Raw genomic sequence first — 26864 nt, 5'->3', positions numbered from 1 at the left:
ATATAATTATATATGTATATATATGTATTTGACAATTACAATCTGAAGGAGTAAGAAGAAAGAATAATAGGATTTATGTTGTGGTAATTTGTTTACATTCTATTTAATTTATTTAAATTAGATATTTAAGTAAGATATTAATTTTAGGTAGACTGTGAGGAGTTAACTATGTATTTTGTAATCTCTAGAATACCATTAATAAAATCTTCTCCAAGTGGATATAATCAAAAACACAAGGATAATTTAATACCAATATTTTTAAAATAACCTGAAATAAGGTAGGAAAAGGAAAGCAAAATGAAAAAAGAAGAGGGCACAAGAATACAAATAGTAAAACAGTGAATTAAACCCAAACATATCAGTAAATGCATTATATATAAATTATGTAAATAACTTAAACATACCATTTAAGATGAAGATTTTCAGAATGGACTAAAAACATATAAACCAGGGGCCCCTGGGTGGCGTAGTCGGTTAGGCGTCCGACTTTCGCTTAGGTCATGATCTCGCGGTTCGGGGGTTCGAGCCCCGCGTCGGGCTCTGTGCTGACTGCCAGCTCAGAACCTGGAGCCTGTTTCAGAGTCTGTGACTCCCTCTCTCTCTGACCCTCCCCTGCTCACGCTGTCTCTCTCTCTCTCCTAGAAATAAATTTAAAAAAAAATTAGAAAATTTAAAAAATAAATAAATAAATAATTTTAAAAAAAAAAGATGAAGACACAGTCTCCTTGGGTACGCCTCGGAAGAAGTAAATGGTAAAATTCAATAGTTACTTTCTTAAGCTTGGCAGTGGATATATAATGTATCATCCCATATGCCTTTTGTGTGTGTGTGGGGGGGGGTAAATCTTGAAAAAAGTCGGAATTATAAAATCCCCCCAACCCTACCAAAGTAAAGACTTACATCTCTCAAGAGATCATGTAAAAGATTTTCTGGAGAAGTCCTACTGCCAATGGGGCCAATGCCCCAACTTGGAAACAAATACAAGCCCAGCAATATCAAAGTACACAAAGAAATTGTAGTATGTTCATCTAATGGAAAACTGAGGCATTAGGGATTATAGCCACCTACAGCTACCTGGGACAAAATGGATGAATCTGGCATAAATATACTTGAAGAAAGGGGTCTGCCACAAAACCAGTTTATCATTTACAATATGTGCAAGTCAAGACTAAGCAACGCTCCTCTGTGGTGATGGTAAGTTGGTAAGTTTTATTTGGTGTGCGAGTGGACCTTGAGGAGGGAATGAGGGTGAGCCAGTGTGATGATGGTTCTCAGTGTAGGTGATCTATGAGGGGACCTTCTGGAGAATTGGGATTTTCTATCTTGATCTGGGCGTTGGTTACATTTTTACACATTGAAATGTTTATCAAGCTGTATGTATTCATGATCTCTTTGCATTACTATTGGTAAGATGGTCTTCAATTAAAATTGGAAAAAAACGAAGGAAACTACGTGCCAAAATCTGTACTGTGGTTGGAAGTCATCACCATCCATCTCCAGTGATGAGATTGTGGAGGAACACAACACAATTAACTCATCATATAGTCAGTTCCGTGCAAGTCTTTTTATAACCCTTTGCCCGTCTCTAAGCGCTGCAATGCTTGGTATGTTTTCGCCATCTTTTATCTCCAAATCAACACACACACACACACACACACACACACACCACTGTTTATAACCTTTGAAATAAATTGATTCATGTCCCCACATTTTTAACGTTGTCATGCACTATGTGAAGCCCACCTCACAAATAGCAGAAGACAGTTTATCTTACGCAGGCCGGGGGTGCAGAACAAGTCACACTCAGTAGTTTTGGTCTGTGCTGCCTCCAGCTCATCTTTCATGATAGATCTTAAAGCCTTAAACAGCAACAAACATGTATCATTTGCCCACATAGTGCCAGACATTGTGATGAGCGACCACACCCAATAGGACAAGAGAGCTATGCTCCCTTTCTTTCCAGCGTAACTGCATGCAATCACAGGCGTGAAAGGGATACAAAGGAATATGTAGAGAGTTAAGGGGACTCCAGGATGTGAAGCAGCAAAAATGATATTTTGAAAATGAGGCCACAGAGAGGGGCAAGCCATCCATGAGAGTTATGGATTATAGATTGAGATCAGGAAGCGAACTTAAGGAAGAGGTCGTTGCACAGTGTTCAAAGCTGCTTCTGTGGGAGGTGGCCGTAAAAGAGAAGGGAACTGGGCTCACCTTCTTGGCTACCCTTTTTAGGAAAATGGCTTTTCTATCTCAATAAGGAGAAGGCATTGTCAACTTGTGTCTTCCCTCCGACCCACTAATCATCTTCCATCTCCTGCTCACCTCTACGGTCAGGGTTTCTCCAGCATTCTTCATTCCGTTTCTGTGTGCAACTTTTCTAAGTTCCTTCAAGCCCTCGTCTGGTTTATTGTTGATAATCAGCCACCGAGCGGATTCCACAAGCCACCTGAAGGAGGAAGAGCACACAAGTGCAGTCAACTTTCTCTTGCTTATTTGTCTTATGATGATTGACTACAGATGTTTTTGCCTCCCACCCAATATCCACCACTTGTTGAGTTAGAAACAGAAACTCAAGTTTTGTTTCATAAATACTAGGAAAATATGAGAAAGACCAGTTCATTGCAGTACATCTTCATGGTTAGGAACAAAGACTTCAGAGCCAACTCACTTCTCTGCTTACTCAGCAGACTTTCAAAGAAGCTTAGGGAGCTTAAGCTTGAGAGTTCCTCACACGCATTAATTCCCTTCCAAAGCTTGGCATGAGTTCTATCAAATTTGTGCTCATAATATATAGTCTTTAAAAAAAAAAAAAAGGAAGTCACCAAATTATATAAGCTTAAAGCCCAACAAAGAAGTATTCCTGTCACTACGTTGGTAACTTACTACATAAGTCAGTTACTTATTTACATCCACCTCAGTTTTCTTATCAATAAAATGGGTATAGTAGTACCATCTTCCCATTAGGGTTATTATGAGGATATATTGACATAACGGATGAGTCTGGCATGGATTACATCCTCCACTCTCTCTCTCTGAGCTCATCTTTCTGAGAAACTAAATCTGACTCTCCTTTAGATGGTTTTAACTATAGGGATGAGGTTATGCATAAATAAATGTTCGTTAAAATCATTTAAGCAAAAAGGGAGTGCTGAACACATGATGTAAATAAATCATCCAATCTGCATGCCAGGTTTTAGTACTGAAGAAACAATGTTTCTCTTTTATCAAACAGCTACATGAATAAATTTGCTGCTTCTTCCTTTTATCCAATTTCACCTACAAAAATTAAAACCTGAAAATTTTACCATAACCTCCTTCATTCCAAAGCCAAAAAAGAATTAAAGGCATTTCTTTTTGAAATATTTGAGTCTATATTTTTAAAAAATATTTACTGTTTATTTTTGAGAGAGAGAGAGAGTAGTGAGAGAACAGCAAAGAGAGGGAGACACAGAGTCCAAAGCAGGCTCCAGGCTCTGAGCCGTCAGCACAGAGCCCCACACAGGGTTCGAACTCACGAACCGCGAGATCATAACCTGAGCCTAGGAGTTCTAGGTTTTTATTTTGTTTTGTTTTGTTTTGTTCTGAAGTCTTACCCAGTGTCACGGTCATAGAGTTATTCCAATATTCTTTTCTTTAATATAAACTATACTTTCTAGACTTGTAGTCTATATTTTTCTGAAGATGGCCAAACAGAAACACCTAGAACTCCCAGGCTGAAAGGTCATTGTTACTTCCTGCTCTGCTTATCAAACTGCACAGGTTGGAACAGATAAGAGACATGGGTTTTAGGCCCAGACAATAAGAAAAGTTCCAGGATCGGGGCGCCTGGGTGGCTCAGTCGGTTGAGCGTCCGACTTTCACTCAGGTCATGATCTCGCGGTTCGTGGGTTCGAGCCCCGCGTCGGGCTCTGTGCCGACTGCCAGCTCGGAGCCTGGAGCCTGTTTCAGTCTGTGACTCCCTCTCTCTCTGACCCTCCCCTGCTCACGCTGTCTCTCTCTCTCTCTCCTAGAGAGAAATAAAAATATTAAAAAAAGAAAAGGTCCAGGGAATAAGAAAATCAATATATTCCAATTCAGTCTTCATTTTCATCCCAGGTTTCCATAAGACAAAAAGAGAAAGAAGGGCCATACCTTGAGGAGAGAAAGAAGACAAAGAAAGGTACGGACACCACCGTCTGCAGAGTGCGCCACTCCCGAAAGGCAAACGCCAGCCCTCCCAGGAGGACCTGTCCCAGGCTTAAGGCACAGCTTATCAGTATTATGGCCAGGACTTTCGACTGGGGCCTTATCCACTCTATGACTGAAACAAAACCCGGTTGGGATAGTAACGTTAGATAAAGGGGAAATTTCAGGGTCAAATTCAAGGCTTGGGAAATGGAGATCACAACCGTTGACTTACTGAGAATAGAACTGTTTATCATGACGCCGATGGAGCAACAGCCTGACAGGAAGCGTAGTGAGCAGTAGATGAGGAAGCTGGGAGCAAACGCCGCACTCATCCCAAAGACGGTAAGCTGTAATAAACAGCACCTGAGAATCAACTTTCTCCCAAACCTAAGAAACAGAGAGTCAGGTTAGATTACGGGAGCCATGGGAAGTTCCAGTAAACATATGATTTCACTCTTGCGTAGAATTTAAGAAACAAAACAGATGAACATATTGTGGTAGGAACCCCTCCCTAAGGAGAGAGAAAAAAAATTGAAGAAGAGAGGAGAGAAGACTTCAAGGCCACCTAGATATGCGCCTAGGTGCCTACATTCCCCATGGCCTTGCAAACTGAGACAACTTAATCACACTGCATGTTTATGTGTGTTACCATATATGGGAGACAAAAAAATAGAAAATGTATTAAAAAACTATGCCGTGTGATGTGGGCCGCTCAGTTCTTTGGGGACGAACCGAACTGAGTGGTGCCGGCACGAATTAAGTTGCTTCCTGGAAAGAAAAGCCTCGGTGTCACGACTCTCTGTGCGAGAATCCTGCAACAATATGGGTGGGGTGGGGGGAAAGAGAGGCAAACAAACCATAAGAGATTCTTAAATACAGAGAACAAACTGAGGGTTGGTGGAGGGAGATGGGTGGCGGCTTGGCTATATGGGTGCTGGGTATCAGGAGAACAGGTGTGATGAGCCCTGGGTGTTGTAGGTAACTGATGAATCACTGAATTCTACTCCTGAAGCCATGATTGCACTGTATGGTAACTAGAATTTAAATAAAAATGTGAAAAGGAAAAAAAAAATGTGAAAAGAAAAAAAAAGAATTTGTGGAAAGACAAAACAAACAAAACTTAAGAAAAAAATGAAAGGATACTCTGAAATTTAGAGAATTTTTTTTAAATTTTTAATGTTTTATTTATTTCCGAGAGAGAGACAGCATGAGCAGGGGAGGGTCAGAGAGAGAGGGAGACACAGAATCTGAAGCAGGCTCCAGGCTCTGAGCTAGCCGTCAGCACAGAGCCCGACACGGGGCTCGAACCCACGAACTGTGAGATCATGACCTGAGCCGTAGTTGGACATTTAACCAACTGAGCCACCCAGGTGCCCCTGAAATTTAGAGAATTTTAACAAGTGACTCTTTGTACCTGGAAAGTCTGACAAATCAACAACTGAAACAACAGAAATCTCAAGAGTACCATCCCTGTTTATAATGTAGACAAACAGTTTTAAAACTTTATCATCCAGAGTACCTAAGCGGCTCAGTCGGTTGAGTATCTGACTTCAGCTTAGGTCATGATCTCATGGTTCATGAGTTCAAGTCCCACCTGGTCTCACTGCTGTCAGCATAGAGCCTACTTCAGATGTTCTGTCCCCCTCTCTCTCTGCCCCTCCACGTCTCCCTCTTTTCCAATCTCTCTCTCACTCTCTCTCAAAATGAATAAACATTAAAAAAAAAAACAAAAACTTTAGGGGCACCTGGATGGCTCAGTCAGTTCAGCACCCAACTTTGGCTCAGGTCGTGATCTCATGGTTCACGAGTTCAAGCCTCAGGTTGGTCTCTGTGCTGACAGCTCAGAGCCTGGAACCTGCTTCACATTCTGTGTTTCCCCCTCTCTTGCCTCTCCCCTGCTCGCATTCTGTCTCTCTCTCTCTCAAAACCAAACATTAAAAAAAAAAGAGTCGGTCTGTCAACTGACTGAGCTACCCAGGCACCCATTCTGCTATTTCTTTTCTTGTCTCAAGTTTTTATTTAAATTCTAGTTAATTTACATATAGTGTAATATTGGCTTCAGGGGTAGAATTTAGTGATTCATCACTTACATGTAGTAGCCAGTGCTCATCACAAGTGCCCTCCTTAATGCCCATCATCCATTTAGCCCACTCCCCACCCATCTCCCCTCCAGCAACCCTCAATTTGTTCTCTACTCCCTTATGGTTTGCCTCCCTCTCTATTTTTTCTTTTTTCCTTTATGTTCATCTGCTTTCTTTCTTAAATTCCACATATGAGTGAAATCATACGGTATTTGTCTTTTTTTTTGTTTTTTTTTAATGTTTTATTTATTTCTAGGAGAGAAAGAGAGACAGCGTGAGCAGGGGAGGGTCAGAGAGAGAGGGAGTCACAGACTGAAACAGTCTCCAGGCTCTAAGCTGGCAGTCAGCACAGAGCCCGACGCAGGGCTCGAACCCACGAGCCGTGAGATCATGTCCTAAGCGAAAGTCGGACGCTTAACCGACTAAGCCACCCAGGCGCCCCGGTATTTGTCTTTTTTGACTTATTTTGCTTAGCATGATATACTCTAGCTCCATCCACATTGTTGCAAATGGCAAGATTTCATTCTTTTTACAGTGAGTAATATTCCATTGTGTGTGTATATATTTATATGTATATATTCTATATACATATATATATACACATATATATGTATGTATATATATACATATATATGTATGTATATATATATTCTATTTTAAGCCAGAATAATATTCTATTGGAAACATATACCACGTTTTTTTCACATTTTTAAAAATCTATTCATCCATTGGTGGACATTTTGTGTATCCTACTGTACTTTTTTCTGATTACCACGGGGTTCACATAAAATATTTTGTAGTTTACAAGTCTGTTTTAGGCTCCAACACAGAAACTCTAGGCTTTATTTCTCCACACACACACTTTCTGTAATTGACGTCAGATTTTACCTCTTTTTATATTATTTCCATTAGAAAGTTCTGTGCTTATGATGAGTCTTACTGTCTTTATCTTTTACTTATACACCATGGTTAAAAGTTATTTCCATGCCGTTATTAGAGGATTACAATATTCTGTTTGTCTTTATATCTATTGTTAACAGTGAGATTTATTCTTTTATATACCTTTTTCTTTTCTTTCTATTTATTTATTTTAAGCATACTTTATACACATCGTTACATTAATTTCAGCTGTACAGAATACTGATTTGACAAGTTTATATGCTATACTTTGTTCATCACAAGTATAGCGACCATCTGTCTGCATACATTGCTATTACAATATCATTGACTATATTTATCATTGTATATTTATCATTGACACAACACTTATGTTGTGTCTTTTAGTCTCTTGACTTAATTATTTTATAACTAGAAGCCCACTCCCCTTCGCCCATTTTTCCCATCCTCCCATCCAGCCCCAAACCTTCTGGCAACCGTCAGTTTGTTCTCCATTTTTATAAGTCTGACTCTGATTTTTTTTTGTTCATACATTTTTTAGATTCCACATGTGAGTGAAATCACATGGTATTTGTTTCTCTCAGTCTGATTTATTTCACTTAGTATAATACTTTCTTGGCCCGTCCATGTTTTCTCAAACAGCACAATCTCATCCTTTATTATGACAGCTTAATAGTCCATCTTTCTTATCCATTCATCTTTCAATAGACACTGAAGTTGCTGCCACATCTTAGCTATTGTAAACAATGCTACAATAAACAGAAGAGTATGCACTTTGAATTCGTGTTTTCATTTTCTTTAGGTAAATACCCAACAGTGGAATTATTAGATCGTATGGTATTTCTATTTTTAATTGTTGGAGGAAACTACATACTCTTTTCCACAGTGGCTGTACCAGTTTACATTTCCACCAACAGTGTGATTCTTCCTTTTTTCTCTACATCCCCACCAACACTTGTTGTTTCTTGTGGTTTTGATTGTAGCCATTCTGACAGGTGTGAGGTACTATCTCATTGTACTTTTGATTTGCATTTCCCTGATGATGAGTGATGTTGAGCATCGTTTTATGTGCCTGTTGGCCATCTGTATGTTTTCTTTGGAGAAATGATTGTGTTTTCTGTCATTCTTTAATTGGATTATTTGTTTTTTGGAGGGTTGAGTTGTATCAGTTCTTTATATATTTTGGATACTAACCCTTTATTGGATATGTCATTTGAAAATATCTCCTCCCATTCAGTAGGTTGTCTTTTGTTTTTGCTAATTGTTTCTTTGGCTGTGCAGAAGTTTTTATCTTGATGTAGTCCCAATAGTTTATTTTTGCTTTTGTTTCCCTTGTCTGGAGAGATCTATCTAGAAAAATGTTGTTACAGCAATGTCAGAGAAACTACTGCCTGTGCTGTCTTCCAGAACTTTTACAATTTTAGGTTTCACAGGGGCGCCTGCGTGACTCAGTCAGTTAAGCGGCCGACTTAGGCTCAGGTCATGATCTCATGGTTTGGGGGTTCGAGCCCTGCGTCAGGCTCTGTGCTGACAGCTCGCTCAGAGCCTGAAGCCTGCTTCAGATTCTGTGTCTCCCTCTCTCTCTGACCCTCCCCTGTTCATGCTGTCTCTCTCTCTCTCTCAGAAATAAATAAAACATAAAAAAAATTTTAAATAAAAAACAATTTAGGTCTCACATTTAGGTGCTTAATCCATTTTGAGTTTATCCTCGTGTAGACTGTTAATAAGTGGTCCAGTTTCATTCTTCTCCATGTAGGTGTCCACTTCCCCCAGAACCATTTATTGAAGAGACTGTCTTTTGCAAACTGTATATCCTTGCTTCCCTTGTCATAGAGTAATTGACCATATAATCATGGGGTTATTTCTGAGCTCTCTATTATGATATTCTGTTTCATTGATCTATATGTCTATTTTTGTGCTAGTACCATACTGTTTTGATTACTACAGCTTTGTAGTATATCTTAAAATCTGGGATTGTGATACTTCTAGGCCTGTTTTTCTTTCTCAGGATAGATTTGGCTATTCAGAGTTTTTGTGGTTCCATACAAATTTTAGTATTAATTATGCTAGTTTTGCAAAAACAAAAAACAAACAAACAAACAAACAAAAAACACTGTTGGTATTTTGATAGGGGTCACAATGAATCTATAGATTGCTTTGGATAATATGGATATTTTAACAATATTTGTTCTTCCAATCCATGAGCCTGGAATTTCTTTCCATTTGTTTGTGTCATCTTCAATTCCTTTCATTAGTTTTATTTTTTTAATGTTTTTATTTTTTTATTTTTTAATAGTTTATTGTCAAGTTGGTTTCCATATAACACCCAGTGCTCATCCCCACAAGTGCCCTCCTCCATACCATCACCCTCCTTCCCCTCCCCCACACTCCCATCAGTCCTCAGTTTGTTCTCAGCATTCAAGAGTTTCACCTTCTTCGTTAAGTTTATTCCAAGGTATTTTTTTTTTTTGGTGCAATTATAAGTGGTTTTGTTTTCTTAATTTATTTTCCTGCTATTTTGTTATTAGTGTGTAAAATGCTATTGATTTCTGGATTTTAATTTGGGTATTTAAAGTCCTACAACTTTACTGAATTTATTTAGTACTTCTAGGAGGTTTTTGGTAGTGTTCTTAGGATTTTCTGTGTATGGTACCCTGTCATCTACAAATAGTGACAGTTTAACTTCTTTAGCAATATGAATGCCTTTTATTTCTTTTTCTTGTCTGATTGCTATGGCTAGCACTTTCAGTACTATGTTGAATAAAAGTGGAAGAGTGGGCATTCTGTCTTGTTCTTGAACTTGGAGGAAAAGCTTTCAGTTTTTCAACATTGAGTATGATGTTAGCTGTGGGTTTCTCGTTTTTGGCCTTTATGTTGAGGTATGTTCCTTCTAACCCCCTTTTATTGAGTTTTTATCATGAATTGATGTTGAATTTTGTCAAATGCTTTTTCTGCATCTATTGAGACGATAATATGATTTTTATCCTTCATTTTGTGGATAAGGTATATTACATTGATTGATTTGTGACTATTGAACCATAAACCCTTGCATCCATGGAATGAATTCCACCTGATCATGATGAATGATCTTTTGAATGTACTCTTGTATGCAGTTTGCTAATATTTATTGAGGATTTTTGCATCTATGCTTACCAAGGATGTTGGCCTGTAGTTTTCTTTTTTTGTGTGTGTGGTGTCTTTGCTTTTAGTATCAGGGTAATGCTAGCTTCATAGTATGTATTTGGAAGCTTTATTTCCTCTTCTTTTTTTTTTTTTTTTTTAATGTTTGAGGTGTTAACTCTTCTTTAAATGTTTGGTAGACTTTACCTGTGAATCCTGGTCTTGGACTTTTTGCAGGAGTAGGGTCAGGAGTGGCTAGTTTTTTGTGTTTTGTTTTGTTTTTTCTTTTTGCTAGTTTTTTTTTTAATTACCAATTCAACTTTGTTACTTGTAATCAGGCTGTTCAGATTTTCTATGTCTCCCTGAATCAATTTTGGAAGATTGAGTGTTTGTAAGAATGTATCCATTTCTTCCAGGTTGTCCAAATATATGTTTCTTTTTTTTTCTCTTATAATCCATTGTATTTCTGTGGTCAGCTGTGACTTCTCTCGTTTCTGATTTTATTTGACTCTTTTTTTTTCCTCCCCTTGATGATTCTGGATAAGGATTTATCTATTTTGTTTATCTTTTCAAAGAACTGGCTCTTGATTTCATTGATTTCTTTTTTAGTCTCTATGTCATTTATTTCTGCTCTGATCTTTATTATTTCCTTCCTTCTACTCACATTGGCCTTTGTTTGTTTTTCTTTTTCTAGTTCATTCAGCATAAGATTAAGTTGTTTATTTGAGCTTTTTCTTGTTTCTTGTGGCAGGCCTGTATTGCTATTTCCCTCTTATAACTGTTTACACTGTGTCCCAAAGATTATTGACCATTGTGCCTTCATTTAAATTTGTCTCCATGTTAGTTTTCTATTTCTTGTCTGAATGCTTCATTGACCCATTGTTGTTTCATATCATGTTGTTTATCCTCCACATATTTGTGGGTTTTTTCCATTTTTTCTTCTGATTTATTTCTAGTTTCATATTGTTGTGGTGAGAAAACATGCATCATATGATTTCAATCTTCTCAAATTTATTGAGGCTTGTTTTATGACCTAATATATTATCTATTCTGAAGAATGTTTCATGTGCATTCAAAAAGAATGTATATTCCATTGTATTTAGATGGAATGTTCTGTATATATCTGTTATGTCCACCTGTTATGTTCAATGTGTCATTCAAAGACACTGTTCCCTTGTTGATTTTCTGCCTGGAAGATCTATCCATTGATGTAAGTGGGGTGTTGAAGTTTCTTACTATTATTGTATTATCATCAACTTTTCTCTTTTTTTTTAAATTTTTTAATGTTTTATTTACTTCTAGGAGAGAGAGAGAGACAGCGTGAACAGGGGAGGGTCAGAGAGAGAGGGAGTCACAGGCTGAAACAGGCTCCAGGCTCTGAGCTGGCAGTCAGCACAGAGCCCGACGCGGGGCTCGAACCCACGAACTGCGAGATCATGACCTAAGCGAAAGTCGGACACTTAACCGACTAAGCCACCCAGGCGCCCCATCAACTTTTCTCTTTAAACTTGTTAATATTTGCTTTGTTTTTAGGTCCTGCAGTGTTGGATTCATAGTTATTTGCAACTGTTATATCTTCTTGTTTGATCTCTTTATCATTAGTAATGTCCTTCTTTACCTTTTTTTTTTTTTGGTCTTTATTTAAAGTGTATTTTGTCTGATATGAGGATTACTGCCTCAGTTTGTTGTTGTTTATTTTTGGCTTCCATTTGCATGGAATATCTTTTTACATCCCTTCACCTTCAGTCTGCATGTGTCTTTAGGTCTGAGATGAGTCTCTTACAGGCAGCATATAGATGGGTCTTGTTTTTTTTGTTTTTTTTTTAATCCATTCCACCACCCTATGTCTTTTTATTGGAGTGTTTAGCTCATTTACATTTAAAGTAATTATTGATAAGTATGTACTTATTGTCACTTTGTTTTCTGACTGTTTCTGTAGTTCTTTTCTCTTTCTTTTTTCTTTTACTGTTCTTTTTCTTTGTGATTGATGAGTTTCTGTAGTGTTATGTTTGGCTTTCTTTCACTTTATCTTTTGTGTATCTATTATAGGTTTTAAGTTTGTAAGTTTGTGATTACCATGAGGTTCACATATTGTTACATGTGATGTTTCCTAAGTAAATAGTAGTCTATATTAATTTGATGGGTCCTTCAAATTCATATAGATTCTTTATTAAAAAAAAAACAGAAAAAGTCTTTCTTTTTCTTTCTTCTTTTCCTTTTCTTTTGGTTTTCCTTTTCCCTTTCTTTTATCTCTTCCACATTTTACATATATCTTGTCATATTTTACATCCTTTATTCATAGTTTTCTTATGTCTAATTATAGCTATTTCTTTTCCACTTAAAAAAATCCTCCCCTTAACATTTCTTGTAAGTTCATTTGTAGTAATAAACACCTTTATTTTTGTTTGTCTGGGAAACTCTTTATCTCTCCTTCACATCTGAATGATAACCTTGCCAGAGAGAGTATTTTTGGCTGTAGATTTTTTTCCTTTCAGCACTTCAAATATATCATGTCACTCCCTTCTGGCTTGTTGAAAACTCAGCTGACAGCCTTGTATGTTTTCCCTTGTAGGTTACTTTTGGTTTCTTTCTTGTTGCTTTTAAGATTCTCTCTTTATCTTTAACTTCTGTCATTTTCATTACGTGCCCTGGTATGGGCCTCTTTGAGTTCAACTTGTTTGTAATTTTCTTTGCTTCTTGGACTTAGACGTCTATTTCCTTCCCCAGGTTAGGAAAGTTTTCAGTTATTATTCAAATAAGATTTCTAGGCCTTTCTTTCTTTTTTTCTTCTGGGACCCCTATAATGTGCATGTTTGTTCACTTGATGTTGTTCAAGAAATCACTTGGCCTATTGTATCGTTTTAAAAATTTATTTAAATTCAAGTTTACATACAGTGTAGTCTTGGCTTCAAGAGTAGGACCCAGTGATTCATCTCTTACATATGACACCCAGTGTTCATCCCGAAAAGTGCCCTCCTTAATGCCTGTCACCCATTTAACCCATCCTCTCCTCACCACCCCTCTCCAGTAACCCTCAGTTTGTTCTCTGTATTTAGGAGTCTCTTATGGTTTGCCTCCATCTCTGTTTTTATCTTATTTTTCCTTCCCTTCCCCTATGTTCATTTGCTGAGTTTCTCAAATTCCATGTACAAGTGAAATCATATGATATCTGTCTTTCTCTGACCTATCTTCATTATTTAAAAAATCCTTTTCCCTTTTCTGCCGTTCAGCTTGGGTGCTTTCCATTACCCTGTCTTCTAGATCACTGATATGTTCTTCTGCATCCTCTAACCTACGGTTGATTCCCTCTAGCGTGTTTTTTATTTCAATGATTGTATTCTTCAACTCTGACTGGTCTTTTTTAATATTTTCTATCTCTTTATTGAAGGTATGGTGAGTTATTCCATTCTCTCCAGTCTGGTATCTTTTTTTTTTTTAAATTTTTTTTTAATGTTTTATTTATTTCTAGGAGAGAGAGAGANCTGGCAGTCAGTACAGAGCCCGACGCGGGGCTCGAACCCACGAACCGCGAGATCATGACCTAAGCGAAAGTTGGACGCTTAACCGACTAAACCACCCAGGCGCCCCTCCAGTCTGGTATCTTTATCATCATTACTTTAAATTCTTTATCAGGCATATTGCTTATTTCCATTTAATTTCATTCTTTTTCTGAAGTTTTCTTCCTTTTTTTTTCTTTTAGAGAATGTTCCTCTGTCTCCCCATTTTGCTTGACTTCCTGTGTTTGTTTTTATGGATTTGGCAGAACAGCCACGTCTCCTAAACTTGAAGGAATAGTCTTGTGTCTGATTGTCCCCAGTGTAGACTATGCATGCCTGGTGACTTTCGCTGGATGCCTGGACCTGTGGCTCGTGTGGGCTGGGTGTCCTGGGGCTTTCCACGTAGCAGGCACCCTGTCAAAACAGCCAAAGCTGAAGTGGATGCAGGCTGGAGTGTTCAGGGTTCTCTGTGTTGAAGGCCCCCTGGCAGGTGAAGCTGAAATGGGTGCAAAACAAGGGTGTCCCAGGCATGGTGTGCAGGGGGTACCTTGGCAGGGTGGCTGGAGCTGATGTACTATGTGGGCTAGAAGGTCCCTGAGTTCTCTCTGCAGGGGGTCCCTTGACAGGGTTGCTGAAACTAAAGTGAGTGCAAGCTGGGGGAGGAGGAGACAGGAGACCCTACACACAGCGGTCACCTTGGCAGAATAGCTGAAGCGGAAGCATACGTAAACTGGGAGGTTCTGGGATTTTTTTGCACAGAGGGCACACAGAAGAAGTAGCTGGAGCTGAGGCAGAGCACAAACCAGAAGGTCTTGGGGCCTTGTGCACAGGGGAGATCTTGAAAGGACACAAGCGAAAATGGGCATAGCTCGGTGTGGTCCCTGGGCTCTTCATGCAAACTGTGCCCTGCCGGGGCAGCTGAAGCCGAACTGGGTGCAAGCCAGTGTGTCTCGAGGTGTTCGGTGCAGGGGATGTCCTGGCCAGATGACAGGAGCTGAGACCAGTGTGGGTGCAAGTGTCCTGGGGCACTCCAGACAGCGGTCGCCCTGGCAGAGAGGCTGAAACTGATGCAAGCATAGGCCTGGGGTTCCCAGGGCACTCCATCTGGATCTGAAGTGGACATCAGCTGAGAGGTTCCAGAGTGCTCTGCAGCAGAGATGTCCTAGCAAGCCTACTGGAGTCCACGTGTTCTGGGGCCCTTTGTCCCTGTGTTCCCTTAGTACAGAGACTGGGGCCATAGCGACCAAACAAAGTAATTATACTGGAATTAAAATATATATATAAACAAATCCATAAAATGAAACAAAAACAAATAAAACCAGGGCACACTGTCCTTGGTGGGATGCCTGGGGATGGTGTGGGCTAGAGGCCCAGGTCTCACCGAGGTGACATGCTGGTTAGGGGGCCCAGACCATGCTCTGGTGTGTGCTTTCAAGGTGGAAGGGGAGTGTGGACCGTGTTCAGCCGCCCCACTCTCCTGAGGACCATTCTAGCAGCCCGTCTCCACCCTGCTTGGCAAAGTTCTAGGGCTGGCTCTTTGATACGCCACTCTCTTTTATAAACCATGGCCTTTTAAAGAAAAAGAAGGAAGACATGAAAGGAAAACAATCTGTAGCTTATTTTCTGTGCCCCAGCTCAGCCAGGGCTGGTGGGGGCTTGTGGGTCCAGATCTCACGGAGGCAGCAAGCCAGTTATGGCATCCAGACCCTGCCCTCCTCTGGGCATTGAAGGTAGAGGGGGAATTACATACGCCATGTAATTCTCCAGTCCCCCCCGACCTGGAGAGTCTTCCCACAGCTTCTCCTGTTTGGCTGGTGTCATTCTAGTCATTCTGCTTTTTTCTTTTTTTAATTATTATTTTTTTTTTCCTTTTCAAGTTTTTATTTAAATTCCAGTTAGTTATTATACAATGTAATATTAGTTCCTTTTTTATTTTTTCTTTTTCTGCACCCAAGGACAGAGGAATCTGTTCCCAGTCCTTCAACACTATCCCTCCCCACTGCCATTCACAGTGTCAGGGAAGGGGTTCTCTTTGTCATCACGTTTCCGGTCTCCCTTGCTGCTTTCTTTGCTTTTTTGTCTGTCTCCTGTGGTGCTGTTCAGTTGGCCCTCAGTTCTTCTTCAGGAGGAAGTGTTCAATATATAGGTGTAGTGTGGTGTATTCCGTGGAAGGGGGACTTCAGGGTCTTTCTCTGTCACCGTCTTGGACCAGGAACTCCCAACCCTGTTATAAACTTTCTTGCTGTTTATTTACTTCCCTTTTGTTTCAATTTGAAGAAATTCCTTCAGCACATCTTATAAGACAGGTCTAATAGTAACACATTCCCTCAGGGTTTTTGGGTTTTTTTTTTTAAGTTCATTTATTTATTTTGAGAGACAGAGAGCAGAGAGAGAACAAGAGCCAAGAAGGGACAGAAAGAGGGAGAGAGAGAGAGAGAGAGAGTCCAAAGCAGGCTCCACACTGTTACAGAGCCTGACATTGGGCTTGAACCCAAGAACCGTGAGATCATGACCTGAGCCGAAACCAAGAGTCTGACACTTAACCGGCTGAACCATCCAGGCGCCCTCACATTCCCCCGGTTTTGTCTAAAGACTTTATTTCTCTCTCATTCNGAGATCATGACCTGAGCGAAAGTCGGATGCTTAACCAACTAAGCCACCCAGGCGCCCCATTGTTTATAGTTTTTTTAAATGCCAGTATACTTAATGTGTTTTAATCATACAGGTTTCAAGCGTTCAATATAGTGATTCACCAATTCTGTACATTACTCAGTGTTCATCATGGTAAATGTACTCCGAATCTCCTTTACGAGTTCACCCTGCCCTCCGGCAACCACCCACTTGTTCTCTATAGTTAAGGGTCCTTTTTTGTTTGTTGCTTTTCCCTTCATTTGTTTTGTTTCCTAAATTCCACACGTGAATGAAATCATATGCTATGAAAAGACAGTTTTGCCAAATAAAGTGTTCTTGGTTGACAGGTTTTTTTTCTATCCATATTTTGAATACAACATCCCACCCACTCCCGGCCTGTGGGGTTGCTGAGAAATCTGTCAGTAGTCTTCCGGGAGCTCCCTCGTATGTGAAAAACTGCTTTTTTCTTGCTGCTTTCAAAATTCTCTCTTTATCTAACTTTTCATAATTTAGAGCTACTGGGCTTGGCATCGACCCCTTTGGGTTCTACCTATTTGGAAACTTTGGGGCTTCATGAATCAAGATGTCCATTTCCCTCCCTAGATTTGGGGGGTTCTCAGCCATTATTTCTTTAAGCTTTCCGCCCCTTTCTGTCTCTCTTTTTCTTCTAGGATATCCATAATGCATACATTATCTCTTTGTGTCCCATGCAGTATGTGATTTTGCCCCTTACATCCCATATGCTTTTTGAACTATTGCTCAACTTTTTTCCTTTCTCTTCTGCTAGCTGGATAATTTCAGAAGACCTCTCCTGAAGTTCACTTTTTTTTCTTCTGCATTATCAAGTCTACTGTTGAAGTTTTCTATTGAATTATTCAGGTCAGTCACTGGATTCTTCAGTTCCAGGATTTCTAGTTGGTTTGTTTTTTTTTTTTTAATCTTCTCTGTTTCTTTATTACACTTCTCATTTTGTCCATGTACTGTTTTCCTGATTTCATCTAGTTGTCTGTGATTTCTTATATTTCTTGAACTTCTTTAAGATAATTACAGTAAAACCTTGATTTCTGAGCATAATTCATTCTGGAAACATGCTTATAACTCAAAGCACTTGTATATCAAAATGAATTTCCCCCTGAGAAATAATGGAAACTCAGACAACTTGTTCCACAACCTCCAAATATTCATATAAAAATGATTACAATATTGTAACATAATACAAAATGATAAAGAAAATACAAAATATAAAGAAAAATAAACAAATTAACCTGCACTTACCTTTAAAAACCTTCGTGTCTGGTGTGGGGGGAGACAAAAGAGAGGATGGTTATTTTGTAGGATGACTTTCACTATCGCTAAGAGAATCACTGCTATCTATTGGCTCAGTGGAATCTTTTTCTTTCTGTTCAACTTTACCAAGGAATTTATCCAAGGACACTTGTTTTTGTCTTCTTTTGAGGAGTTTACAGAAATGTGACATTACATTGTCATTAAACATCACTCTCACTGCTACCGCCTTATTTGGGTGGTGCTTTTCTACAAAATATTTCACTGTTTCCCACATTTTACTCGTCTCCCTAATCTCATATGATGTGAAGGATTCCTCTGCCTCTTTCTATTTCTCCTCTGCAGATGAAATTCAGAGGTAGACTTCTTATAAAATGTTGCAGTTTCGGACACTTGCTTACCTCAGTCATACTTCTCGATGATTTCCTCCTTAACTTCCTCCATAATCATATCCTTCTTACCGCCTTTCTTTTCAACCTTTTTCTGCATGGGGGCCATTGTATACACTCACACGGATGTTGACTACAATACAGTACTAACAAACTCTTGTCATATAATGTAACTGGCAATAAGGCAGCAGAGGAAATGGTCTATATCTGCAGGCAGCCTGACTTAGAAGGAAGCAAAGCATTCCTAAGCTTACTCTCTTATGGAAAAGAAAAGGACTGTCTATAGGTGATTTTAAGTGACAAAAAAAAAATACACTAGAGCCTGTTCTTGGCATCTTCTAACATTCTGAAAAATCTCTGATTTTTGCCAAACACTGTGGCCCAAGACCAAGCATCTGAGCATGGTAGATAATCACACACAATTCCACAGTGAGAGAGAAAGAGAGAAGAACATTCAGTTCAGTTGTTATCATGTGACATTTGGCACCATGTACTGCTCATATTGCAAGACATCACTCATTTACCAAGTTAACATTTATTAGAAATGCTTCCTAGCCATGTGGAACATTCACAGAACAAGTTATTCACAACCTAAGGTTTTACTGTATTTTGAATTCTCAAGAAGTTGATGGAAAATTTTTTAAAATGGGGCACCTGGGTGACTCAGTCAATTAAGTGTATGACTTTGGCTCAGATCATGATCTCATGGTCCGTGGGTTCTAGCCCCACTTCTGGCTCTGTGCTGACAGCTCAGAGCCTGGAGCCTACTTTGTATTTTTTCTCTCTCTCTCTCTCTCTCTCTCTCTCTCTCTCACTCTCCCACTCATGCTCTGTCTCACTCTCTCAAGAATAAATAACATAAAAAAATTTTTAAGAAAGTTTTTTTAAAAAATTTAAAAAGGGAACTTCTGGGAGGCTCAGTCAGTTGAGCATCTAACTTGATTTCAGCTTCAGGTCATGATCCCAGGGTTGTGGGATGGAGCCCCATGTCAGGCTCCATGCTGAACATGAAGGCTGCTTAAGATTCTCTCTCTCTCTCTCTTTCTCTCTCTCTCTCTCTCACACACACACACACACACACACACACACACCACACACAATAAAAAAAGTAAAAAATAAAATAATAGTAATTTAAAAAATAAGTTGATGAATCTCCATTTCTTTAGGGGCAGCTCCTGGGGCTTGATTAGTTTCCTTTGGTGGTGTCTCATTTGCCTGAGTCTTCATGATCTTACACCCTTATATTTAAAGGATCAGACACGTCCTGACTCTAGAGCTGGCTTTGTCAGGTGAAGACCTCCTTCTGAGTCCCCAGACTGATAGAACTGTCACTAGGATCACGTTTGAGTGAGGCTGGAGCTGGGTCGTGTGGCTGCTATAGGTGCTTTGAAGTGACAAAAAAGTGAAGGGACAAAAATCCACAGTCAGACCATGTTAATGGGCCTTTTTACTGGCAGTGTGGGTTGGTGTGGCTGTGCCAGGCCCCTGGACCGGCAACACTGTCCTGAAGCCTGGTGAGCAGGGTCACAGGGCTGCTGCAAGTTCTGTGCTAGGGTCTGAGAACAGTGAGTCTATTACCAAGGTCACCAATGAGCAGGGCACTTCCTGGGTCCCTTGGTGGATGAGGCTTGTGGTAGGATCATAGAAAAGTGGAGGCTAGAACTGGGTCTGCGGGGGGCAGGCTCCTTTCAGGTCCGTAGCCAAGACCATGATCAACAGGCCTGCTACTAGAGGGTAGCCCTGCCTTCAAGGCTGCCCTTTTCCATCTTGGCCTCTGCTGAGCTTTTGAAACCTCTGACCTTAATCCCAAGGTTCCCACAAAGGCATTTTGTCTGTGAATGACTGATAAACCCTTGCTTCTATGTGTGGATAAGCCTGGGGACCTCCTAGTCTTCCCTCTTGCCGACATCGTGCTCCTCCTTTTTCTCTTTTAATGTAGGTGTGTATAGCTATCCATTTCCACTGAGCACTGTCTTTACTGCATCCCGTAAGTTTTGGTACGTGGGATTTTTTATTTAATTCATCTTTGAGTCTTTTCGAATTTCCTTTGTGATTTCTTCTTTGACCCATTGGGTTTTTTTGTAAGCATGCTGTTTAATTTCCATGAATTTGTAAGTTTCCAGCTTTGCTTCTGCTATTGATTTCTAGTTTCACTCGGTTGTAATCAGAGAAAATGCTTTGTATAATTTTGGTCTTTTGAACTCCATTGATTCCTGGGTTTGAGCCTTAAATGCAGGTTAGCCTGAATAATGTTCCACATACACTCGGAAAGCATGTGTATTCTGCTGTTGTCGGGTAGAGAGTTCTGCACGTGTCTGTCAGCCCTGCTAGTTTATGCTGAAGACCTCTATCTCCTGACTGTGTGCTAACTCTGTCTTCAAACAAGATCCCTCTGTCTTGGAGTACGTTTCCCTCCCTGCCCACAGGTTACTCCTTCTCATCTTTCTAAATGAAAAGTATTATGGTACCTCCTTATAAATACTGTTCTGAAATGCCCCCAGGTCTTATGGAGATATCATTTCTCTGTCCTGCGCAGAGATATCTGTTGCAACAAGATGGCATTTATCACACGCTATAATTCTCCGCTTCCATCTCTAGCTCCATGGGAACCAGGGCAACCCACAACAGTATAGATTGCATATTGGAACTCAGTAAAGACTTCTTTATGAAAGGGTTAATCATAGGCTGATGAAAACACCATAGAATAAGGGCAGCAGTGAGCTGGAGACACTCACCTGTCTGAGAGATGGCCGTTTATGAAGCCTCCCACCAACATTCCAGCCATGAATAGGAATTGAGCAACTGATCTCTGCGACTGATAACTACATACTAGGTCCCACTGAAAGAGAAGGAAACCAGCACAGGGGAGTTTCATAGCAGTTTACAATCCCTAGGTGTTCGTTTCCTACAAAATAACCATCAGTGGACATGCTCCCCAGCCTCCCTCTCCTAAATGTAGGATTACCTATATCATCGAAGTCTCAATTTAAGCATGACTTTCTCTAGAAATCTTCAACTAAATCTCTTGGTTGTATTAGGGTCGATCTTTATATTCACTTAGCATTCCATACCTCAGGGATTCTCAATCTTGGCCACACACTGAAAACATTGAGGGGATTTTCTAGAATACTGATGCCTGCATTTTTCATCTAGAGTGAAATACACTGATTTGCTTCTCTGAGAAGTATCCAGGGCATGGAGATTATTTTTTAATTGATACAGGGTTTTCCAATTTGCAACTAGCCTGAGAACAAGTGACCAGAAAATAACACATTATATCAAGTACCTGTTTGTCTAATCATCACCATTCATCTTCTATTTAAAGACCTCTGATAGTGGAATTCATGTCTAGTTGGTTGATTTCACTGGCCTCAAATTCAATGTAAGTGCTTGGCAATTAAGAAGATAAGCAATCATGGGGCACCTGGGTGGCTCAGTCGGTTAAGTACCCGACTTTGGCTCAGGTCATCATCTCACAGTTCGTGGATTCGAACCCCGTGTCGGGCTCTGTGCTGACAGCTCAGAGCCTGGAGCCTGCTTCGGATTCTGTGTCTCCTCTCTCTCTCCCCCTCCCTCTTCTCTCAAAAATAAATAAACATTAATTTTTTTAAAAAAAGGAAGATATGCAATCACTATTTGCTAAAAGCATGAAAGAGAGCTGACTATAGTATATCTACCCAGTAACTGAAAACTTGAACCTCTTCAAACTTGAACTTGAACTTCTGTCATTCTAAATACCCAGACCTAGTATTCACAGGAAGTAAAAGGGGCCTCTTACCTCAGACACAATGGTGGAGGGGAAGGAGCTCTGGTCATAAACCCACCCATTCAGACAGGCCTCTGTGTCTGGCTCAGTCATGTTGGTGAAGGTTCCATTCAGATGAAGAAGTTGCCACTGGGGATGGATAAAGCGCTGACATTTCTGTGGCCTCAGTTCTGAGTCCAATGGGATGGAGATTCTGAGGAGGGCATCGGGGCTAAGGATCCCAGTATCATTATCAGAGACTGTGTCATTGTCAAGGATGTTCACCCAGCACCGATGAGCGGGAATGGCTGCAGTGAAGTTCTCCAAAAGTAAATGACTTAATACCATCAGTATATATGGAACAATTAAAACTAACTGAAGGATGTGGAATCTCCCCAGGCCACCAACTTGATCCAGGAGCTCCTGAAAGGCCATTGAATGTGAAGAGGTGATCCTCAAGAGGAGACACAATGCCTTTATGGAGATAAATTCAAAAGGAGAAATGGGTTTCCTGTCATTAATTCACACTAAGTCAGTGTGACCTCGCACCAGCTTCTTATCACTAGACCTCACTCACATCTCTCCTGCAACAGAGCAGTAGAAACAGAAACCCCAGACCTCTTGGAATCAGGAATTGTTAATTTTTTAGTAGAGTTGTAGAGAAAATAATTTACCAGAGACACTTTTGTTGACAAAGAAATCTGTTAAAAGTTTTAATCTGTGAACATGTTTCCCCTTAGTGATCTTCTGAAATTAGCATTGGACTTTGTCATGTATGTAACTCTCCAAATAAACTAAAATAAGCCTACCATGCAGTCCTTAATCGTTTCCAGAAAATGAAATTTGAGCAATAAAAAGAGAATGGTTGTGTGATTTTTCTGTGGAAAGAAAAATCAAATATTTTTCTTGTTTATGACTGAATTTAGATTAAGATAATTAATAAATATGGTCCTTTGTTGTTAATCAAAACAAAGTGGAATGTGGTACAATTACTACCTTTTGGTAACTGATATTACACTTCAGTTTCAGTCACACCAGGAATTTTAGATTCCTTGCAAGGTAGACACAGAAGGAAGGCAGTGGTAAGTTCATGTAAAGGCTTATTATCTCAGATTTATTTTTTTTTTCATTTACATAGTACATTTGAGGATCTTTTCTGGGCTAGTGTTTAGAATCCTGATTAATTGGTGGTTTCATCATTATGAATGAAGCTTCATTATTTCTGATACTGTTTCTTGACTTTAAGCATGTGTTTGCTCATATTTAAATAGCCATTTCAAGTTTCTTATACTTACAGTTTGCATATAAAATTCTAATCCCTTAGGTATTTTTTATTTTTATTTTATTTATTTATTTATTTATTTTAATCCTTATTTATTTTTGAGAGAGACAGACAGAGCATGAGCAGGGGAGGGAGGGGGCAGAGAGGGAGGGAGACACAGAATCCAAAGCAGGCTCCAGGCCCTGAGTTGTCAGCACAGGGCCCAGTGTGGGGCTTGAACCCAGGAACCACAAGATCATAACCTGAGCCAAAGTTGAATGTTTAATAATGACTAAGCCATCCAAGCATCCCTAGATATTTTTTAATTGAAATGTTTATTGAGAGGCACCTGTGTAGCTCAGTGAGTTGAATGTCCAACTCTTGATCTCAGTTCAGGTCTTTATTTCAGGGTTGTGAGTTCGAGCCCCATGTTGGGCTTCATGCTGGGGTGAAGCCTATAGAAAGAAAGAAAGAAAGAAAGAAAGAAAGAAAGAAAGAAAGAAAGAAAGAAAGAAAGAAAGAAAGAAAGAAAGAAAGAAAGAAAGAAAGAAAGAAAGAAAGGAAGGAAGGAAGGAAGGAAGGAAGGAAGGAAGGAAGGAAGGAAGGAAGGAAGAAGGAAGAGAAAGAGAGAGAGAGAAAGAAAAAGAAAGATTTATTGAGATTATTGTAGAATCACATGCAATTGTAAGAAATAATGAGAACCTGCAGTTCCCCTAGCTTCCCCCAAAAGTAATATTTTGCAAAACTATAGTATAATATCACAATTAGGATATTGATACTGATAAAATCCACTGATCTTGTTCAGATTTCTTCAGTTTTACCTGTATGTGCGTGTGTGTGTATGTGTGTGTGTGTGTGTGTATGTGTGTGTATGTGTTTACTACTATATGGTTTTTATCACATGTGCAACGTAGTGTTCCCACCACCTCATTCAAAATGACAAAGAGTTCTGTCTCCACTGGTGTCCCTCATGTACTGTTGTTATAAGTAATACCTCCTTCCTGCTTCTGTCATCCTCTTTTCTACCTTTGGCAACTATTAAACTATTTTCCATTTTTTAAGCTTCTCCTAATTAAAAATTGTTGTATACAAAGAATAATATGGAAAAGGGACATCATCAAAATGGTAACATAAGCTGCTCCCAACTTCAGTCCCCCTCAAAAGAAGATCAACTGGCAACTGTCCATAGAAAGATACCATTGTGGAAATTCCAGAACCCAGGAGTGAGGTTGAAGCAACAGTTGAACCACATGATCACATGAGAAGAGCAAGAAGAGTAGCTACACTCTGACCAATATGGTTACACTGAAAAACTCCACCCTGAGCCTACAGTTTCTCCAGTGAGAAAAAGAGAACTCAAGGTAGACATCACTTCCCTCAGCATTGGGAGTTGCTTCCCAGAAGGTCCAGTCAGATATCACCTCATGGGGATTATGGGGGAAAACCACAGGGCTCCACTACTGGGAATCAGCTAGAGATGAAGAAGGGACAAAGCTGCATTAACCAGTGCTTAGATCTTGACAGAACATATTCCTGCTTGCCGGGGCACTGAGAAGACAACCCAGCCAGTGCTTCTGCCCATCTGCAGAGCTCAGCCAGTCGCCTCATCTTGAAAGGGAGCTCAATTGGTAGCTCTGCCTGATTTGGGTCCCCAGCCAATAAACTATACCAGCTGTGGAGCTGGTTATAGGGCCCTGCTCAGGAAGGAAAGCAAATTCACAGTCCTGCCCAACAACTGGTTGTAGCCTCCATTCTTATTAAACCAGGAAGTCTAGCAAGTGAACCCAGGTAGCCATAGGGCCCATCCGGTGGTCTCACCAGGAAAGGCATCCAAGACCAAGTCTTTCTCAACTGTTAAGAATAGCCTGTGGCCTCTACGTAACCAGGGACCCTGAACCGTGACCCTAAGCAGCCTCAGAGCCCAGACTACCACACAGCCACAGAGCACAGGCAAACACTACACCCCACAGCAGAGCCCAGCCAATGGCTTTGCCTCAAGCAGGTCCTATCTAGTGACACCACCCAATTATCTGGAGCCCCACACAACAAGGAAGCCCAGACAGCAAACCTGCCCAACCACAGCCTCTAATCCCATCCAACTGTGGGACACACTTGGTGGCACCTCTCAACCAGAGACCCAGCCAGCCAACTTGCTCAACAGTACAGAAGTCATCAGACTACTTGATCATGAAGTCCAGCCTGCAGACCCACTCAAATTTGGGCACAGCCTACAGCCCTGCTTAATCATAGAGTATAGTCTGAGGCCTCATCCAACTGTGAAGGTCTGCCTGAAGCCCACTTGAATACAAAGTCCACCCAACACCACCATCCAGTTAGGGAGCATAGCCTAAGATCCCAACAACCAAGAGCAATTGCAGAACTTAGTATGAAGCTTTGCCAATCACAAAGTCCAATTCATGGCACCACCTTGTCAAGGAAAGGTTTGTGATCTCACCCAACCAGAAGTGATTGCAGAGCCCAGCTAGTGGCCTCACTTGATCACAGAGTAAATCCAGCTGCTTCACCCAATAGGGAGTATACACACCATCCCCACTTATAGGTAGAGCCCAGCCAGAAGAAGCTCTGCCCCAACCTCCAAGAATAATAGTCAGTGGTCTTGTCAACTAGAGATTCCAATAACAGGCCCCACCTGTCCAAGTGTGCTACCAACTGACCCAGCCAGTACCCCAAGCTGAGCTGACTAGGGAAGATCTTTTCTTGCCAAAGTAAACCTATAAATCTGGAAGAGAAGAAATTCAACAAAGAAATAGAACCCATCCAAAGAAACCAAACAGAAATCCTAGAGCCAAAGAATATAATGAGTGAACTAAAGGATTAAATAGAAATTTTCAACAGAAGACTCAACCATGCAGAAGAAATAATCAAGAAACTGGAAAATAAGCCCAGTCAAATAAGAAAAAAGAATGAAAAAGAGTAAAGAAAGTCTATGGGCTTTGTGGTACACAGCCAAGGAAATAATATATGTGTTGTGGGTATCCAAGAAGAAGAGAAAAGAATAAAAGTTAAAGAAATAATGGGTGAAAACTTCCCAAACTGGAGAGAAATGGACCTCAGATTCATGAGACCCAGAAGACCTCAAATAGGTTAGATCTGAAAAGAGCTTAACTGAAACACATTATAATGAAATTGTTTAGGGTCAAACACAAAGAGAGAATTTTGAAAGCAGCAAGAGAAAAGTGACTCATCACATACAAAGGAGTTGTCATAACACTATTACCAGAAACCTGAATGGAAACTTTGCAGGCCAGAGAGAGTGAAATGATATACTCAAAATAATAAAAGAAAAATATTAGCCAAGAGCACTATACCAAAGAATACTATGCTAACCTAATTCCTAAACATTTTATTGTTTTTTTTAAATATGAATGGGATTTTTTTCTTCATATAATTTATCGTTAGTGTATGGAAATGCCACTAATACTTGTGGGTTGACTACTGAATTCCTTGATTCATTCCAAAATTCTTTGGTTGAGTTTTAGGATTTCCTATATATAGGGTTATATAATTTGCAGATAACAACTTTACTTCTTCCTTTCCAATTTGAATTCCATTTATTTCTTTATCTTGCCTGATTTCTCTATCTAAGATTTCTTGTATTATGTTGAATGAGTGTTGAGAGTAGGTAAATTTGCCTTATTCCTGACCTTAGAAGAGTTTGTTTTCAATCCTTCACTGTTGACTACGATATTAGCTGTGGGTGTTTCACATATGACCTTTATGATGTGGAGGTATATTCCTTATATTAAAAAAAAAAACAATTTGTTGGGTTTT

The 26864-nt window shown here is 39.9% G+C and overlaps 1 protein-coding gene across 2 annotated transcripts in view; it reads right to left on the bottom strand.

Moving 5' to 3' along the window:
- Positions 1 to 22246, bottom strand: part of LOC144227850 (solute carrier family 22 member 10-like) — a 36679-nt gene extending 14433 nt beyond the window's left edge. For both annotated transcript variants that reach the window (XM_077759604.1, XM_077759603.1), the window contains exons 1-6: positions 21845 to 22246; positions 20802 to 20905; positions 4400 to 4554; positions 4132 to 4300; positions 2323 to 2446; positions 1744 to 1859 (exon numbers count right to left, since the gene is read on the bottom strand). In XM_077759604.1, the coding sequence (XP_077615730.1) occupies positions 1744 to 1859; positions 2323 to 2446; positions 4132 to 4300; positions 4400 to 4554; positions 20802 to 20905; positions 21845 to 22246 (1070 nt within the window). The remainder of the gene's footprint in view (positions 1 to 1743; positions 1860 to 2322; positions 2447 to 4131; positions 4301 to 4399; positions 4555 to 20801; positions 20906 to 21844) is intronic.
- Positions 22247 to 26864: the final 4618 nt, after the last annotated feature.

Source organism: Crocuta crocuta, unplaced genomic scaffold, assembly GCF_008692635.1.
Source record: "Crocuta crocuta isolate KB4526 unplaced genomic scaffold, BGI_CrCroc_1.0 scaffold53, whole genome shotgun sequence".
In the NCBI taxonomy this organism is placed as follows: domain Eukaryota; kingdom Metazoa; phylum Chordata; class Mammalia; order Carnivora; family Hyaenidae; genus Crocuta; species Crocuta crocuta.
The sequence above is the reverse complement of the archived record's forward strand: the minus strand, read 5'-3'. Positions and strand labels throughout refer to the sequence as shown.